The sequence below is a fragment of the Anas acuta genome, chromosome 3 (genome assembly GCF_963932015.1).
Source record: "Anas acuta chromosome 3, bAnaAcu1.1, whole genome shotgun sequence".
NCBI lineage: Eukaryota > Metazoa > Chordata > Aves > Anseriformes > Anatidae > Anas > Anas acuta.
In genome coordinates this window covers 445,396-465,790 of record NC_088981.1, presented here as the reverse complement: position 1 = coordinate 465,790, position 20,395 = coordinate 445,396, and the positions used below count along the sequence as shown (strand labels likewise).

Sequence of the window (20,395 nt, the reverse complement as noted above, 5' to 3'; positions counted from 1 at the left end):
TTGTGCCCCAGGGCTGAACGCAGGGCTCCAAGGGGGTTCTCACAAGAGCAAAGCAGAGGGAGACAATCCCCTCCCTTACCCTGCTGCCACGCTGCTTTTGGAACAGCCCGGGGTATGGGTGCCTTTCTGGGTTGCAAGCACACATTGCTGGCTTATGTTGCACTTCTCATCAACCAACACCCCCAGGTCTTTCTCCTCAGAGCTGCTTTTTATCCATTTTCTACCCAGTCTGTATTTGTGCTTGAAACCTCTGATGTCAAATTGGAAACTTCAGGCAATCAGTGTATCCATCGCCTGTGCATTGTACAGATCAAGTATGTTTGTGCACTTGTACAAGTAGATTACCTTTATCCTTCCCCTTTCCTGCATTTATAAAATTATTAGAATAGCTAATTTTGAGTAGCTATTTTTGAGTTTGTTTAATTTAATTTGCCCTGTATTGGTGTGTTTAGGAGACCTGGTGATTAAGGTACAGCTTTTACCCACTCTGCTCTCTACCTCACAATGCTCTCCCAGGTGCCCAGATTGCATAGCGTGCTTCCACACATGGCTCTTACGTTGTACATGTTCATTTACAATTGAAAAAAAAAACAACACTTTAGCATGCTGGCATACAGTTTCTCAGGACACTTAAATCCTCAAAAAGAGTATCTTACGGTTCTCAGTAACTTTTATGAGAAAGGTTATTAGCAACTACCAGTAGACAACTCCACCTTTCCTTTCCTGTTTGGTTCTTAAATAGTTCCCACTACTGTAGCTTCTAACCGTCTCTTACTTTTTTTTTGCACTCATTCTCCCAGCTGTTACTACACCAGGAAAACAGTACTGTCCCCACCTTACAAAAAGTGAAGGTCTGCGTGCTTTATAGGGTAAATTCTTCCAAGTTGTTATTCCTAGTACTCACAATTGATGAAGGCTCAGCCAGCAAACTGGAAAAGGGAAGCCAAGATGGAATTAGGCTGGGTAATTTGGGGCCTGGAACGCTTGCCAGCCGCTACAGAGGGAGCCTGTGGTAAAACAAGGAACAGAATACATGTCTCTGACAAACATCCTTTTTACTGAATCAACCTTCTCATCAAAATATTACTAAATTGCAAGCAGTACTGAACTGGCATCAGAAACTTTACACCACTAAATTCTGTACCAAAATCAAGTATCAGTTAAAACTTTGCTGCTTACAGATGAATGAGATGCTGAATAGTGTTAGTGGTCTCAGAAATCCATAGTTCACTGAGTAAAATAACCAGCAATTGCAGTCGCATATCAAAATATCTAATTGTATACATGTAGAGATGAGCCCAGAAATAGCATTCCCAGTTTGGTTCATCTCTGGCACTTCGCCATCTCATCACACAGGGTGCTTTTTGAGGGTTGCTATGCTCTGCTTATCAAAACAGGAAGGAAAAGATGAAATGCTAAAGAGGATGCAGGTCTCCAGCAAGAATGAAAAATGAGATGCTGGATAAGTGCTGGAGCTCATTTGTCCTTTCTGATGATGATCCTTGTTGTCTTTAGCCTGTATTCCCTTGCCAGATTAGAAATGCTTTCCTTGTTAGCTGTTTTAAGCATAGAGCTTGGAAACGTTCTACAGTGGTCACCTTGGTTGACTCTTTTAATGTGATTGCATTAAAGATTTTAAAGATCGCAGTTCCATTACTGCTTTTACAAGCTTATTTACATTTCAGTACTGAAGACAGGAATTTGATTGCCATGAAGTGGTGGCTTCTGCTTTCAATTGAGAAGCTCTTCAAGAGCTGAATGAGTAAAGCAACCTCTAGCTATGCTGAGCTCCAGAGAGGCCCTGCCCTGCCTCTGTCCTGTACTTCCCACTGCACAACAATGATGTGTGTAGACAGAGCAGCTTCATAAAGGTGCCTGTAGCACCTTGAGGGCTCATTGCTTCTCATAAACATGTTGGAGAGCAGCTCGGACGCTGTTTTGATTTTTGCTGCTCATGTCACATTCTGAAAGATGTAGAATTGAGATGTGTGTGTTCAGTGGCAGAACACTGGAGAGCTGTGGATAATTATGGTTGTGGTCTGTGTATAGTAGTTACATTGTCACCCCTGCCAGTTTCTAAAGCTGGGACCAGTCTTATTGAAGGAGGCATCAGTTGACAATCATAGCGTGATGCATTATGAAAGGAAATGTTGTTTAAGGTGTTTGCATTTTGTTATTTCATTCATGGATTTTAAGAGTGTAAACAGTTAGTACATGGGTATTTGTGACAATCTGATGTTAAGGATAGGTTTGGCTAGGGAATATCATGCTGACTGCTCTGTGAATTCATGCTGTCTGAGTCATAATAATTATTTGGGTTTACAGTAGTGGTTTTCTTGTTTCTTTTCAACTTACAGAACAGTATTTTGTCAGAAATAAACCAAAAAGAGAGAACATTAGACATAAAAGTGGCTAGTTACTCTGTTACACAAGTTCTTTTTAATTTTGTTTCTGTTTTACTGTTAACTACCTTACCACTTGAGATGATGTCATCCTTCCAGATACATTTCCATTTATAAAGCCTCTTGTTTCTGTAGCAAAGCAAGGTGATGCTTATTTCATATTTCTGAAGGAATCAGTTACAGGCAGATTTTTCAGACTTAGCTCTTATCTACGTTGTTTTGCACTGACAGGGTCCTCTAATGTATTTCTGTCTGCTTCAGTCATTTTTCACTGCCTCTTATGGACGTGATTTCAAGTCTGTTGAAACCAGTGGGTGAGTTTTCTCATTTTCAGCAAAATAGGTATCGCACAATTTATGAACAGAGAGATCTGTTTAAAGAATTCAGTTTGAGCCTTCCACTAAAACAAAGGCAGCAGAAATGCCTGTTCTCTAATACTATTATACACCCAGGATCCTTCCAGCGTTTTGTAGAAATGTATAATTAAAAGCTCATCCGGTATAACACAAGTCATGCAAGCGTCACATACGTTTTATAATGACCAGCAGCTTTGTTGATCCTAAATACTCCAGAAATTATGTCATACATTCATGAGTAGACTTTACAGCATTTAATGGGAAATACTTGTCAGGTGCTGGTACATCAGTTAATTGCAAGAATACCCCAAATGATGCAACTGCAAAAGATGGTTACTCTTCTCCTGATTAAAAAATTTTTTAATGAGAAATAATTTAAGGAAACATTGAGTGTCATTTGCAGAAAATATTGACTGTTTATATATCTAATATATTTAGGAACAAAAAATTAATTTTTCAGTTCAGGTGTGGTACATGCCGGTTTCTGATGAGTCAGTTTGATTGCAGTGTCCCATATTCTAGGAGACTATAGATCAGGTTCAGGCTTGATGAGGTTTGATCTCAGCACTTCAGCTTGTCTGCTTCTCCAGGATGCGCTCCCTTGTGTCATGAGCAATACATGGTGTACACAAAAACAGAGCCTGTGGAAGAAGGCATGAGCGTAAGACTGCTTGAAGCATGCTGTTTAAAGAGCTCTTAAATTTTATTTTACTATATATATATATATATATATATATTTATATATATATAAAAAGCACTAGAGACAGAAAAATTCCTCTGCAGAAAGTAGCTTCTGACAAGTTCTCTTTAAGGCAGACGTGCAAATTAAAAAGCATCAAGAAAACAGTACATTCAAGATACAGAGAAAATTCAAGATGTCTGCAATGCTTGTTTTTTGCTGTTCAGATTTGTTGTTACAACTCCAAAAAAAAATTTATTTTCAGTAACTTAAATCTTAAACAAGTACCTTTTCCAGACCAATAAATAAATAAATAAATAAGGCAGTTAGCAAAGCATAGCAAATATGCAAAAACAACTACAAATAACTAGCAAAGATGAAGTGTATGTTGGTAAGCATCAGAAAAATAGGTACAAGTGAATTAAAGAAATAACCAAACAACGGCAGTGTTCTGCAGTATTTAAACTCTGCCTTTGCATTATGGATGAGTTCCATCTTCTGGGGTCAAACTGACAGATGAAATGTTTCTGTGAAGTGTTAGCCTTAATTTTTGTGTTTTCATGCTGTTAGTACAGGTTAGGTTAGAATTCTTTTCCAGAGTCCCCAAAGATGTTTGTTTTTTGGGGGGATGGAGTTATTTCAAGTGTTTTTTTTTTTTTTTTCCAACTACGATTGAAGATTGTTAATACAACTAAGCAGTTAACAGCTAGCTAACACAGCAAGGCAAGTGTTGAGGAGGTGGCTGAAAGCCCCTGGATGTTTCTGTGCATCGTTCCTCCTGCTGTATGCTTCAAGGGAAAAATACTGAAAAATTCTTCTGTTTTGTGAGCTCTTGGTGTAGGAACCACTTGCTCTGATCCGATTTGTCAGAAAACACTGCCTATTTGCTGCTGTGTTGTTTTTTTGTGGCTACTGCTTGTCTTGTGGGTGTAAAAAGTTAGGAAGCCTCCTCCTTGAGGAGGAGCTACTTCCGATCAATCCTGTCCTGCTTTATGTCATGCATCAGCAGCCTGTTTGTGGGGAATAGCAGCTCTGTGCAGTTGCCAGCATAGGAAGTTTTGTGGGGAAAGAAGTCTGGGCTGTGGTGCTGAAAGCCTGCAATTTGCAAGCTAGTGTGGGACAGAGGGGTGCTCCACTCTGGTTACCATTTCCCTCTCCCGTGTTTGAAGCTGAAGTATGTGTTGCCCATGCTACTTATCGCCATGCCTGGTGCTCCCATGCCTCTAAGGAGCTGCTACCCACTCTGTGCCATCTTTGCACCTTCTGCGGGCTGTTGGGTGCAGGTGGCTGCTCCCATGGAGAGGTGTGTGATCGGGGCCGGGTGGGCCTGGCCTGACAGCTGCTGTCCATGGCTGTTCGTGAGGTGTCTGAGCTCTCTGCCTTTCCATGACTGCAGATCCAGAGAAGACATGAGGAGGATGGTGGAGCGCTACTTTCCTCCCCCCATGATTCCAGATCAGCTTCTCTCCACAGATGGCTGACTTCTCTGAAGAAGCCAGGGGGTTGCCATGCACTGTGCATGGGTCTTAAGAAAACAACTGAAATCTGAAGTCAGACCATATTGAAAGAAACTTATCTTTTGCAAGGTAAAACTATCGTAATCCCTTTAGGCGATTTGGTAATGATGATAATCCTTTGAAAATGAACAGTTGGTCAATCCTAGCTTGATTATTCTGAGACTGACCTTCTTTAAGACGTTGATGTAATCATCCTTGGGTTCTGACAGGCTCCATACAGTGCAAGGAGATGGGGGCAACTGCCCTGGGTTCACACCCTCTTAAGGTCCTTCATGGACCAGTCAGGCTCTGCCACAGGGATCAGAGTCACACTGCTAATTCAGCAAAGTCTGTTCTTCAACCTTATTCAAGGTTGCATGTTGCAGAAGCTCATAACCTACAGCCGGTCTGTTCCATTAACATAAAATCCTCAAGTAGTATTCAATAATATATTCAATATATTCAATATAATTCAATAACAGCATTCTCCTCAAGAAACTGGCTGCTCTTGACTTGGACTGGCGCACGCTTCATTGGGTTAGAAACTGGCTGGATAGCCAGGCCCAAAGAGTAGTGGTAAATGGAGTCAAGTCCAGTTGGAGGCCAGTCACTAGTGGCGTCCCCCAGGGCTCAGTACTTGGCCAGTCCTCTTCAATATCTTTATTGATGATCTGGATGAGGGCATTGAGTGCACCCTCAGTAAGTTTGCAGATGACATGGAGTTAGGTGTGTGTGTCGATCTGCTTGAGGGTAGGAAGGCTCTGCAGGAGGATCTGGAGAGGCTGCACCGATGGGCTGAGGCCAACTGCATGAAGTTCAACAAGGCCAAGTGCCGGGTCCTGCACCTGGGGCACAACAACCCCAAGCAGTGCTACAGGCTGGGAGATGAGTGGTTGGAGAGCTGCCTGGCAGAGAAGGACCTGGGAGTATTGGTTGATAGTTGGCTGAATATGAGCCAGCAGTGTGCTCAGGTGGCCAAGAAGGCCAACGGCATCCTGGCTTGTATCAGAAACAGTGTGGCCAGCAGGGCTAGGGAGGTGATCGTCCCCCTGTACTCGGCTCTGGTGAGGCCGCACCTCGAGTACTGTGTTCAGTTTTGGGCCCCTCGCTACAAGAAGGACATGGAGGTGCTCGAGAGAGTCCAGAGAAGGGCGACGAAGCTGGTGAGGGGCCTGGAGAACAAGTCCTATGAGGAGCGGCTGAAGGAGCTGGGCTTGTTCAGCCTGGAGAAGAGGAGGCTCAGGGGCGACCTTATCGCTGTCTACAGGTACCTTAAAGGAGGCTGTAGTGAGGTGGGGGTTGGCCTGTTCTCCCACGTGCCTGGTGACAGAACGAGGGGGAATGGGCTTAAGTTGCGCCAGGGGAGTTTTAGGTTAGATGTTAGGAAGAACTTCTTTACTGAAAGGGTTGTTAGACCCTGGAACAGGCTGCCCAGGGAGGTGGTGGAGTCACCATCCCTGGAGGTCTTTAAAAGACGTTTAGATGTAGAGCTTAGGGATATGGTTTAGTGGGGACTGTTAGCGTTAGGTCAGAGGTTGGACTCGATGATCTTGAGGTCTCTTCCAACCTAGAAATTCTGTGATTCTGTGAATATAGTGAGATTCGTAGTGGTTGACATCATGACTTTGTATTTTAAACACTGAATACAGCTTCTGATCTTTCTGAATCAGTTGCTGTCTAGAACAAGATCTCGGGCTCTGACTTGTGTTGTGTGCTGGTAGACAGCCAGAGGCACCTTCCTTCCAGGGTGATTCCTGGCAAGCCGTACCAGGAAGCCCTAACTTACTTATTTAGAGGTAGCTACATTGCTCATATTCACAACTGCTTGTGATTGAAAAACTTCACTCTCACATAGTGTGAATATGAAGTGTCTTCAGGGAATGCCGTGATTTAAAATCTGAGGCTTGCTTCATTCATTAGAAAAGATAATTTTTAGCTGTTATTGCGGGAAGAAGGTTCTGTTCTTGAAGGAGAATAGGCTATAATCTCATCAGTTCAAATAGTAACATAACTGTTAGTTGGGGTCAGGTACAATTTTGGAGATATTTTAACATCAACAGAAAGTTGCTGTACTAAGTGTTGCATGCTATCTTATTGCAGCAGGTGTGAGGTCAGGAGAAATGAAAATACTGAAAGCTTCATAGTAGACAGAAAGACGGAATGCCTCTACAGCTGCCCAAAAGACTGTAAGGATTTCATACAGCAAACCTACTGTTTTGTGAGTAGGATGGAAGATGGAAACCTAATGCCTTTGTCTATTGCAAAAAGGATACTGCCTTAATTAAGTCTGTCTACTTCACCTAAAAGTTTGGTTTCCTGACTCTGAGGCTAAAGTTTGCAAGTGTTTTGTTTGCATACTTGTAAAAGGGACTAGGTTAAAAACATGTTGCTTCTGAATGGAGGACAGAAAATCTGGAGCAGGGAAGATGTGGGTATGTGCCAAGACATAAGTAAAGGCGTGAGGAACAAAAAACACAAAAAAGTGGTGCTAAAGAGGTAAATGGTGCTAAAACAGAGCTGTTTTAAATGAACTGAAATGAAAAGCTTGAGGAGAACTAGAGGGGATAAGAAGACTACAAAAGCTGTAGGTAACATAGTGAGACTTGCTTCTTCATTGGTGTATCTTATTTAGCAGTAGCAGCTTGTATGAGCATTTGACTACCTCATTGCACTAGAACAAATCTAACTATAAATGAAGACCGGGGAAGCGTAGCAGATACTTAAAAACAAATCTATTTATTGAAGTAAAGCAAACCCTTTGTCTATCCATACTACAGTTCAGTCACTTATGAAATGTGATTTTAAAATGGAAGAGGAAAATTTTTAAGTAACTGGTAGGCTGTAATTAGACCTGGAATGGATTTTGTTCACCAAAAGAACGTTCTGCTTTTTCTGTATACTTGTTATATAAAAATGGAAAAATCATATCTTTGTACTGTATATTTTTCACAACATATATTTATTAGCCTTTTTTTACTTGTATTTCATATATCTTGATAGCAAGAAATACATTGTGTCAATGTTTTAGAGTGCTCTTAGTTATTTAAAACTAACTGTAATAAGGTTTATGAAAACACTTGGGTTTGAAACTAATGGAACAATTTGAGTATTTACTGCAGCTACAGATTGCAATAGATCATTCTTCAGAGACTGAGACCTAATAGAGCTGATCCTCCCGCTTCTACTATTTAATCACAGCTTGAAAGAGAAATGCATTTTTCTGTCTTGTTAGACTTCTGATCAGCTTCTGTGTCTTGAATTAAGTTACTTAGAGTTCAATTAGTGGATGAAGCAAAGTGGGAGAACAGTGTTATCTGCTTACAGATACAAAAGGATTGCTGCTGAGAAACCAAAATCTGGTTAAGTACGCATCATCTCTAGTTTGTTCTTCCTGTTTTAAAGAAAAAGTACTGATCTACAGAAGTCTTTGGCTACCAAACAATCAGGTTATTAAATTTTTTACGTAAATTTCGTTCTTTTAATGTTTGACTTCAAACCGTGGCAGAGCTTGTCATAATTTCAGGTGTCAGTCTGATCAAATATTTTTCTTTTTAAAATAACCTGGGAGTTGTCACATGCCCATACACACACTCTGAATACAGTGCACGATAGGAGTGTGTGGTTTCTTATTCCCTGCGGAGGCTGGTAGTTAATTTTCTTGTTGTTAGTGTCAGTCCAAAAGTATGTTTCCTGTTAGTGAGTAGATGGCTGAAAAAGCTGAATGGTCTGAATTGCAGACACTTCCTGGTCAGATTATCGAGTTTGGGATGTCTGATGCCATTGCCAGTTTGGGATGCCTAAGCAGGGGCATAAGTCTCTGTTCTGAGGCAGCACAGCCAGCCCAAATGCCCAGGCTGCTTGTGAGATGCGATGCGGCAGCACCCTGGGGCTGATGGCATCTAGTGACCTGAAAGGAGCAGGCTTGCTCCCAGCCTGAGGCTGTCCTCTGTTTCCTGCAGTCTGCTCTGGAGCTTGTCTCACACCCTCTGAGAGCAGGTTCTGGTCAAGACACCAGTGGAAAACTAGCCCGATGTGAAAGCAGCTATTCACATGAATAGCTTCTGCTATTCAGCAAACTGAACCACCTCCTTCCTGAGGGCTGGACAAACAGACACACCAGCCTGAGGAACTGAGCAGAGCCTCCGCGTTTGGGGGCAGCACACTGTAGCATGAGGTTGGTCCCTTCTCCCCCTCCATCAGCACAGCTTATTTTTGAGGCACTGTACTGGTGGGAGTATGGCCTGTGAGGTGATGAGTCCTGCACAGAACTGCTCTGCTCTGTCAGGGCAGCACGGGTTCCTTCACGGCTGCTCCTTGTGGTCAGGAAGGCATTGCTCATGTCTCGCAGCAGTGACTCACGGGGTGTTTGAGAGGCAGCAGGAGGAAGATCTCTGTAAGCGGTATCACCGGTGGTACAGCACTGTTGTGGGGAGTGCTGACCTTGAAAGGAAGAGGCCTGTGGTGTTAACGTAGCATGTATTAATTCTCACTTAAAACAAATGGATTGTAGTTGGCCTTCTGTTAATAGAACCTGCAGCTTTGAATTAGAGTAAAGCTGCATGATAAAGTAGGGTGTGAATTTCTGAGGTAGAAGAAAATATGTAAAATGGTATCAAAAAACTTGCTTGATGATGAGAAGCCTTGGAAAGTGCTCCTATACAGGGCTGCATCATGGGTGAGAAGAGGACAACTGTTTTAACTGGAGCGGAAAGCTGGTTTTGCTTCATCTGCTGGGATTTTAGTTTGCTCGCTGTGAGGTGCTGGGGTGGTGGTGGAGCTTACATCACTACAAACCTTTCGTCAGGTTCCATTCTGAGCAGGAGGGATGAACGCTGCACAAAGCTTTATGTATATGTTGTCACTGCGCTGCCTGTCAAGCGAACTTGATGCAGTTGCTGCAATGAATGTCCAAGGCAGCGAGTCTCGTGAGCTTCACAGTTAACATCTGCCATGTTCTCAACAAAGCATCTCCCAGACATCTGGCTAGCCAATGCCACAGTTGTCGGTATGCAGCCTTATTGCTAATCTTGCCTACTTCAAAATGAGATTCCTGACCTAGTGTCCAGAGTTAGGATTGTGTTCCACATGCGCTGAAGTTTTACAGTGCAGTTTTCTTTTAATTAAGTCCTTCTGTTCAAGTGCAATTTAAGGCCTAATGTGAAAAGCAGTTTCCATTTCGTTGTGGTTTTTGTTACTATTTATCCACTGAAATGCTGTAATGATGGCTCAGTGTACCTTCTGAAATAAAAACACAAATAAAAATAATAATAATAAAAAACAAGCTGACCAGTCTGGAAGGTTTTGTACAGGCACAAAACAGGAATTATTCTTTCTCCAAGAACAATTATAAGTGTTCCCAAGCCTTACTTTTTCCTTTGCAAGGGGAAGTCCAAATAGGATATGATTTTAAAAAAAGTTTGTAATCTCTGGTGACTAAACTTGCCCAGGCTTTTTTTCCACACCTCTTCCACTCACTTGACGTCATACTATTTTTGTCCCTTTCTAGCTCATTGACACAATTGCCTCAGAAATCGGAGAACTGAAACACGAGATGGTACAGACAGATCTCACAGTGGAAGATGAATCTGCAGATTTGCAAAGGTGATTAAAATGCTTATTCTCAAAGTTCCTGGAGGTGTGCCACGGCAGGAATGTTTTTATTGTGCTGATTTCTTGGGTGGTTTATGTCCTAGCACTTTTCGTCCTAGGAACAAAGAGTATAGGTAATCTTGCTCTTGGATAAAGGAATTTGCCTTTGTGTTGGAGAAATGCTCAGAGGTTAGTTGTTCTGTGTATTTGCTCTAATACCTTCTAAAATGCAACTGAACTTCATTTCTGCTTCCTTGTTACAAACTTAGGACACAGATGAATGTCTAAAGGAGGAAACTACTAATGTTCCTATTGTTTATGGCAATGAGCTTTGGTTTCACATTGTTAAAGACTAAAAATGTACGTTGCTCGAGATGTCTTTGTGAAGATTCAACCCAGAATAACATTCATCTTTTCAGGCTAGCAAGGAAAATATGGACTGTTATGAACTCGCATTTTTGTGGAATATATTCTTGCTCATTTACATGTATATTGCAAGTTTTAAAACACAAAAACAGTAGAAGGATGCATTTTGTTAACTTCAAAATTGAGATGCATATTATAATGCAGACATAAGCTTGGGCTTTTTGAAATAGCTTATGTCATGTAGGTGTGGATTGTGTAAATTTGTTATTTAAACATGTGACTTTAAGTGGGCATACTGGGGACCTTAGCATTTTGGTTTGTTTTTTGTTATTCTTGGTTGTTAATGTCTGACAAATTTATATCCAGAGGATATTTGAAATTATAACTATTGTGTTAAGAAGTTTTTTTTTTTTTAACTTAACTACTCAAATACTAGTTGCAAGAGGAGATACTGATGCAAGTGTTCTGTCCTACCTGACTGCACAGTCAAGGCCAGCCCTGGAGGGTTTTGCTCTTCTACAAGGCAGTGAGTTAACAAAGTAGATAGTTATGTGGAATTATATCTGTGGTGTATTATTTTTTCCCCTTTATTTCTGTAAATACCTTTGAAGTGTGCTAAAACTTACTCCATTGCATTTCAGTTACTCGTGTAACATAAAACTGAGCAGCACTGTTGTTTACAAGTGGTAAAGAGTATCAGACAGATGAGCTCAAAGTCCTTGGCTACGGACCAGATTGCACGTTATTTTTGTTTTAAAGGTTTTGACAATGCACTTCTTCTACAGAGGAAGAAAGGATACTTTCTGGATTTCAGTGGATTCACCTAATTAATTTCAATGATCATTAACTAATTTTGAGTTAAGAAAAAGCTTCATGTGTTGTTGGATGCACCATAAACTTGAAAGACTAAGATATACTAGTTCTAAAATCTTGATGGAAGCACTTAGCTGGAATCAGTCAAATTAAATTCTCTGATTTTTACTGATAGTTTTTTTTAATATATTTTCTTTAAACTAAATCTCTTAGTTTGGAATACAAAATATATTTTGTTTAAAATTTGCAAGTAAAGTTGACTTCAGAAAGTGAATAATGCAATTTCCATGAACACTTGTTTCCTGTTGAAACAGTAGCCATCCAATAATTTATTTATTTCTTTAAATGTAAAATATGGAATCTCAATAAATGAATCACGGTCAAGTTTTATGAGTATGTGATTCTGAAGTGCATACTTCTATGTAAGGAAAAAGGTAGTGGAAATTATCTAATTAGTAGTACGCTGATAACCTCTTCATTATGTAGAGCTACAAAGCAAGATTTGTTATTTCAACTAAGGCTTTCCAGATTGCTTCGTGAAAATTGGACTCCCCTAAAGGATGTTTGCTATTATAACTTTGTTTCATTGTAATTATTTAAAAACTGTAACTAATATAAGATGCTTTTATTTACTGTGTATGCTGCTGTTCAGAAGTTGGTATCTTAATATCGCATTGGATTTGAATGTAGAGAAATTTGAGCTAAAAGGAACGTGTATTATTCTTGCTAGTTTTCCTTCTTTGCCTATATCGACATGCACCCAGGGTAGTTAGTTCTAGAAAGGCAGCATTTGCAAGAGGTCTCAGCTGTGTTCAGAAACATAAGTATATGAAGATGCATGTCTACAGCTTCAGTGAATTTTGTGGCTGCGTGGTGACTTTCACACTTGATTTCCCTGATTATATTTGACATCTCGTCTCTTTTGACACCTGTAGCCCAAGTAATACTGATAATGATTTGAGTAACTGGGGCCTACAGCTTTTGGTTGTAAGTGTGTAAATGCCCTGGGAAAAAAAAAAAAAAAAAAAAAAAGGCTTGTTAAAACATTGGAAATGGGAGTCTCATGTCATCATTTTCAATATTCCATGGTGCCAAGGTGTTTGATGCCTGGACTTTTGCCCAATGCAGACACGTATCTAAGTAATGCAAGTGAGTGAAGTTGTCAGAAAAAGGGCATAAATAGGATAATTTTCTGATCAGCACCGTAGTGGTGGCCTTTGAAAGGGTAGCTAGAGAGCTTCTGTATGGCATGACAGCCCAGGTCCATGTAGGATAGGAGTGTAAGCATTCCTTTGGGCAGCCATTGGAGTAAGTGTGCCATGGCTGGTGGTGTTCAGATGGTCTTGTAGGGTGCATTCAGCCTCTCTCGAGGGCTCTAAATCTCTTGTTTACAAAGGCAACAGACACACAAGGTGAGGGGGAAGAAGCTTGCAGCCCTTCCTCTGTAGGGAAGTTTCTAAAGCCCCAGTTTGTATGTAACATTTGGTGCCTGTTAAATGGTTCAGGGATATTTTGCTGTCAGCTGCTGAAGCTTATTCTTCCCTGCTCTGTTGTGACAGAAATGTGGGCAGAACCTTGTTCCTCACTTGTTTTGCAATGGACAACCTTCATGCATTAGTCTTCTATGTTTTTTCCACATCGATTATTAATTTAAGTAGTTTTCTTCTGTGTCTTGCACACTGATTTGCTTCTGTTATCATGAAATGGTTGAGGTTGGAAGAGAGCTCTGTGTCTATCTGGCCCAACCCCAGACCCAGCCGGGCCACCAAGCAGGGCACCCAGCACCATGTCCAGGTGGCTCCTGAAGGTCTCCAGGGAGGATACCCCCACTGCCTCCAGGCATCCTGTGCCAGGGCTGTGGCACCTGCCCAGCACAGAAGCGTTCCTGGTGTTTGAGGGGCACCTCCTGCATTCCAGTTTGTGCCTGCTGCCTCTCGTGCTGTCTCCAGGCACCACTGAGAAGAGCCTGGCTCTGCACCTCCCTTCGGGTGTTCATAAGGCACAGATGGAATCCCCCCCGAGCCTGCTATAAAGTCCCAACTCTCTCAGCCTTTCCCCATAGGTGTTTCAGTCCCTTAACTATCTTGGCAGTTCTGCATTGGATTCTCTAACATTGACAGGTGTAGATAGTCAGCAGGTAGGTAGGTATTCAGCAACCTTCTCAGCAGCTTTGTTCTGTCCCTTCAGCAGTTATGGGATGGAGAAAAATGTGACAGTCCAGTTTCTGAGGTGCAGAGGTTATCTTCTGAGACTTTGAGCCCTCTCTTAGCTCATGTTTGATATGACTGTATTGACTTGGCTGGTGAAATTAAGACCTGTTAGAGTGCAGGATTTACAGAAATCCAGACCCTTCTGCAGTAGGGAGTCATACTGAATTAAGTGTGGGTTGGGCCTTTGGTGGGACTAGAGCAAGGTTCACACTCATCCCTTTGCAGTTCTATGAAGATTCACTTCATCTGCCTCACTCTTTGCCCTTGTGACTGAGATGGCAACAAACAGGAGGAATATTCCTTGCTGCTGAGTAACAGTGGGGTGGGAGAAAAATTAATCTGGACGCAAAGTTGTGTTGTGCAAGGCTTGTTAAGTTGTATTGCTGTGTGTTCAAGTACAAGTCCTTATCTTGATTATAGCATCAGACCCTACCCTTCCTCACGACTAGGCACAAACCCTTTCTTCCTGGCTAGTGAGTGCATCGGGGATGATACACTAAACCCAAGGCTGCTTTCTCATGTGGGCTGATATCCAGCTTTCTCCATAACAAGGGAGCAGATGTGGTCATCTAGGTCCTCACGGCACCTCTCATACTCCTAGAAGTGCAGGTAAATTCTGTGACTGTTCACTAGGGAGAGGGGGGGAAATCCTAGAGCAGTTTTCATGCAACACTGTGAACCTATGGAACAGCATTGGTCATCCTCAAAGGATGGGCACATTAGCTGGATGCACCTTGACTCCCAAAGAGAGAAATCACTTCCTCAGGTCAGCGTCTGTCAATGCAGACACAGAAGGTACAGAGGGGTAGGGAGCAGATTGTGTAATTGTCCCAGGTCCCACAAAAAATGGGAGAAATGTTGAAAGCTTAGATTTTTGTTGAAAGCTTAGATTTGTAGCTCTTAGGTCAGAGCAAGACACAGATGGAGACCAAAAGAAAATCTCACATAAGGCTGGAGTGAGGGGCTGGACAGGAGCACTTGTGTTGTAGTGATGTGATCAAGATGTGTTATAGCCTTGTGGGTATGAGGGAGAAGAACATTCTGATTACAGGCCTCAACCTCTTATTTATCCTTTTTTATTGTCTTTTACTGGGAGTTAGCCTTAAAAAAAAAAAAAAAAAGAAAATAAAAAAAAAACACAAGTAACACTTCTCCTCCCCAACCAAAAACAGCAATGAAAAAGAAAAAACGAGGAAAAATTTAATTGTTGCATAATATGCAGCTTATTTTGCTAGTACAGCGGTTACAGCAACTTCTTCTGTTTGCTTAAATTAATCGGGTGATTATGATGAATTTGTGTGGTTCTTCTTTCCATGCTATATTGTTTCCAAAGAAGCAACACACAAATCCCAGTCCCAAATAATTTTACAACCTAAGTGATAACAAATTTCAGGAACTTCCATGTGTCAAGACTTAGCTGTGTAGTGCCTAGATTGCTAATCAAAATAATCTGAAAAATTAAAAAAAAAAAAAAAAAAAAAAGTGGTGCTCAGTAGTGTTATTCTTTACTGTCCGGATAGGAAATATTTGTTTGAACACTGCTTGTTCCTAGTTCACCTTCCTGGGGATTGCAGTAACACACTAGTACTGATCTAGCTACGATACATCAGAGTCACATGAATTGGTTGTTTTTAGGAGCAGCAAAAAATCTCATCCTGATCAGATGCTTGTAATCTTTGGCTTATTTCTTGGGGGGTGGGAGCAGGTGCTGCTTAGTGCTGCATGTGTATCTAGGTCAGTAAGGTATGGACTCATGAGTTGCATCCCTTTTTGGATGGGACCACATGGTTTGAGCACATAAGTACCTGGGGTTTCCAAAGAATCTGGGAACTCCTCATTCAAATTCTTCTTCTGATTTGTAACACTTGGAGTGTGTTTGACAACAATTAGCCACCCATACAGCAGAGGAGTGCTGTGACCCAGGTATGTCTGCAAATTCTTACTAACCTCATGTCGTTTGTTGGTATCAAACAGTGCCTGACCTTGTAGCTGATACAGTCATGCACCTTCTTCTGCATGTGACTTCATAGAATCATAGTAAGATTTATACGATCTGAAGAGAAACCAGACTTTCTTTTGTAGGCGAAGTCATTTCCCTTTTGTACGGGTTTCCTCAGCAATTTCTTTAGTGCCCACCTCTTGTGCTAGGAACAGAAACAAGTCATATCTAGTTAAGACTGCAGCCAGTGTCTGTAACTCATTTTGCCCCAGCTATCTCTGGTTTGTAACATAGCTCGATGTTACTGACTCTGAAGGGGAGTGGAAAGTTTCTGCATAAAATTGTCTGGAGGAACAGCTCATGAAAACACTGTTGTGATTCGTGATTTGACTTTTGTGGAGATGCATATGCTACAATACTAGGTTTTGCTGGGACCATGGTAGAAAAAGGGAAACCCAGAATCTGTATTACAGCAGATTTAGAGCCCTGTCATAATTTATGTAAATACTACTTCTCTTCTGCACACAGCATTTCTTGTGTATTCTGTGTCTCTGGAAGGCCTATTGTCAGCTTTTGAGGATGTAAGGTATCTGTATTATAGATGCCTTGCAAATCTAAAAGGTGTTACATCATAAACAAGCAAATAGAGAATGAGGACAGAAGTAAGGGAGAAGGCACATAGGTGATCTGGTAGTGATAATTGATCCAGGTAATGAGAAATTTTAATAACAGTGACTGTTTTCATATAACCATGCAAGGAAAGAAAGATCAAGCACTTTCCCACCCCATTTATTTTCCTTTCTAGCCCTATCCAGAGATGATGTACATGTAAGATGCTGACCAAAGCTGGGGGGGGGGGGGGGGAACATTTGATTCATTGTTTTGTTGTTGTTGTTCTTGTTGCTTGTTTTTATTTCTTTATTATTCAGCGTTCCTGTGCTGAAGTCTCTACCTCACTTGCTCTGGCTACTGTATCTGGCATAATAAAGATGGTACATGCTGTCAGTGACACTTACTGCCTGTCTAAAAGGCAGTCCAGAATTGTTGCGAAGTAGTTTGCAGTGCAGAAATGCATCTGCATTGCCCTCTGCTGTTCAGGGCCTCTTCTGGTGGCAGAAGGAAAAACAGAGCCTTTGCACCTGACATCTTACTGAGTCAGATCCTGAAACAGGCTGGTCTTTGTCTGTGTGCTAATATCACTACCAGGAGTGCTGTTACTGGAGTAACTGTTCTGTGGTAATTTTTAGCTCTGGAAGAATATCAGGATATACTTTAGCTCAAAAATGAGGAATTTGAGCCAGTGATACACATACAATTGTACTGGGTGTTGTGCAGTGCATGAATGGTGAGGAAACTTTGCATAACAAAAGTGGCTCCTGAAGCAGTACTTTTCATTGGATTTTTAGTGCATTAAAAGCATCTGCAGCCTTTATTGCTGAATTTATCAGTAACTCTAACTGACCTGACACTAGAGGAAAAAAAATGACCTTAGTTTGACACATTGACTTAGCTTGGCTTTTGCCTTCATTGCTCACGTAGCAGTCAATCCAGAGCCAAAGGAATTGGAAGTATAAATATACTCACTATTCCTTGCTTGTTTATTGTGAGAGGTGTAGTACTGAATTGTGAGGAAAAGTCCTTTAATTGGAAAAATGTAAATACGCTGAGAATTTGGAGTACAGACTGAAAAAAATGCTCTGACTGTAGGTGATTTCTTAGTGAAGTTGTGCCTTAGGGAGGGTTACTTGTGCTAGAGAAGAGAGGGTTACTAGGGTTTTCAACACACACACATGAGAAATAAGATGAAATGTTAAATCAGTTCATGTATGCATATATATATATATCTGTTTGGAGGAATTACTGAACTGCAGTAAGCTAAGAGTTAAGTGCTAAGGCTTTATCTTAAAATTAACTTAAATTGAGGGCAAGTGAAGGAGAGAAATCATACAGATAACAGAATTTGTGTATACTAATTATATGAATTCTTAATAGAAGAAATACCTACCTAGGGTGCCAGCAGTGCTATTAGTCATGTGATAACTGTTTGCTGAACTGAGCAACTATTTATAGGTGACTAACATATCTAACTTCACTGTTTTGTATTAATTGTAGTCTAGTAAAGGACATGGGTAATGTCTCTCCAGAGAAAAAGGATGTAAAAGGCTGCCCCCGTGACTCTGGATATGACAGCCTATCCAACAAGCTAAGCATATTGGACAAACTCCTTCATACTCATCCTGTGTGGCTGCAGCTTGGCCTGAACGATGCTGAAGCCATGGAAATTCTGCGTGCCCAGCCTGCTGGGGTAAGAAGTTAATTTCAGCTTGTTGATACAACTGTTTGTCATAAAATACAATTAACACACACAGGCACATAAACACACTCCATTAAAACAAACAAAACCCAGTGAAACCAACACCTACAAAACTATTTCAGCGTGTGCTTTGGATAGTCCAAGTGAGAGATTCCTGCGTGTTTGGCAGCTGGACAAGCTGGAGTTTGACCCTTTATCTGGGCTGGTATGTCTGGGGACTAGGTTGGGGTCTTCCGCAGCTGAGAACTAGACTGCTACAATTAGAGCACCAGAGGTAGACCTTGCTATGCAGGGTTGTATCAGATGCATTTTTCCATGTGGGGACAGCAGTACTAAATGGGAAATACATTGGTATCTTGTAGTACCTGCATTGAAGCTTCTGTAATGGGAAAAACAAGCCCTCTCTGCTCAGCTAAGGCTGGTGGACTCTCTCTGCACCCTGCCGCTGCCTCCATCCTCATGTAGAAGGATTGCACAAATGTGCTTGTTCAACACAGGAGTACTCCGCCATCAGTCTCCCCAGGACTTTGTAGCTTGACTCAAAACTGGGATTTGCTTTGTGTTTTTGTAGAGAGCTTACAGAAGGACATAACGGACTTGGTGTTATGTCTGTGTTACAAAAGGATGAAACACTTTTCTAAATGTTCTACTACTGTTTTACACCAAGCTGTTGGACATGATAGAGGAATGATTGAATGAAATTCTGAGATGTTGTATAGGAGATCAAAGATCATGAAGTTGTTATGGTTCCTTTTGTCTATAATATCTCTCTCTTTTAAGGCATATGTGGTAAAGTTAAAACCACATCTCTTTCCCTTCTCTACAACAGATATTTCTGGTTAGGAAATCTGCAAGACTACAGAAGAAAGTCATATCTCTGCGTCTGCCCAGTGACTGTGGGTCCTGCCTAAAAGAATTTGCAATAAAAGAAAGCACATACAGTAAGTTTTAAGATTTCAGCTATTTGTCAACCTGCATGAGACAGTAGCAGTCTATGTTGGTGAAACCTACAGCAGAAGATATCCAGTCACAAAAATTGTGTCTCAGACTGCCTGCCGTGTCATCTGCTGAGGTCAAGAAGGATTGTATGGGCAACTCTGCAAGTGGGTCAGGCATACCCAGGGGAAGGGAAGATACTCTGAAGTCTGTGCTGGACCCAGTTAGAATATCAGTTGGCAATTGTCTAGTTATCCACTTGTGTAGAAACACAGGGTCTAATCCTGTCTGCTGTCAATGAATTGTCGTCACATTTCCTCATTGTACTAAGGTAACTGTTCTTATTATAGACAGAAAAATTTACAGATGTGTTTTGTTCTTATTTAAAATGCAATGAATAGGTGGATTTTAACTCTTTGCTAAAACTGCTTGTGTTGTGAGATCAGTAATGACTTGATGTTTATTCACTGTTTTCTAATAGAAATGTTAGAATTCAGTCAGTTTCAAAACACTCATCTCTTTTGAGAGAGGATGTGAAAAAAATGTTGGAGATATAGGAATGAAAAAGGAAGCTGCAAGTGGTGAGTGTATGTGGTGCAGAAACTGCAAGCGGAGCAAAGGGGTTTATTGTAACAAGACAGTGAAAACCACAGACAACCACTGACAATTTCAGTTAAACTGCCCTCAGGCAGAGGGTCTGTAATTGACTTCTATTAGTGACCTAAGTTAATTTAATTTGAGTTTTTCCTTTCTCTCTATCCCTTCTTTCTCCAGCAACAACAAATTGTGTGCCTGGTTTTGGTTCCAATTGCAAAGAAGGAATGACAAAGAGAAGAGAAAGCTGTCAGTGATAGGGTTGGCCTTTTTGGGTTTTGTTTGTTTGTTTTTATGCAGATACAAAGTAGGCTCTTTCACCTAAGTGAATTATTATTTGTGGAAAGCTGCTTGACTGGCAGTAGTACAGATGTATTTAATCTGTGAGATCTATGGTTGTGTCCTTAGGCATGTGTTATACTAATGAATTCTCTCTCTCCCCTTTAGCAAATGAAAGAGCATTGCATTATCTTTCATGAGTAACATTTTACCACAAGGGGGAAGTGTCTTCTGATACTTTTTACTCACCGATCCTATTTGATGTTTTCACTGTAGTCTGGGATCTGAATGTACATCTCTTAACAACCTTCTCAACTGCCAAGGTCACCTGTGTGTTGATTATCTGAACTGTTAGTACATCTCTTAAAGAAATACCTTTTTCTAGGCACGTAAATGGCCAGCTTGACCTGTCTTTCAGTGTA

The 20,395-nt window shown here is 41.2% G+C and overlaps 1 protein-coding gene across 3 annotated transcripts in view; it reads left to right on the top strand.

Annotated features, from left to right (window-relative positions):
• RIN2 (Ras and Rab interactor 2) overlaps positions 1-20,395 on the top strand; it is an 87,706-nt gene that overhangs the window by 42,364 nt on the left and 24,947 nt on the right. For 2 of the 3 annotated variants that reach the window (XM_068675143.1, XM_068675142.1), the window contains exons 2-4: positions 10,440-10,534; positions 17,963-18,155; positions 18,994-19,105. In XM_068675143.1, the coding sequence (XP_068531244.1) occupies positions 10,485-10,534; positions 17,963-18,155; positions 18,994-19,105 (355 nt within the window). In that variant the 5' untranslated portion in view covers positions 10,440-10,484. The remainder of the gene's footprint in view (positions 1-10,439; positions 10,535-17,962; positions 18,156-18,993; positions 19,106-20,395) is intronic. The other variant, XM_068675144.1, reaches the window with a different exon arrangement.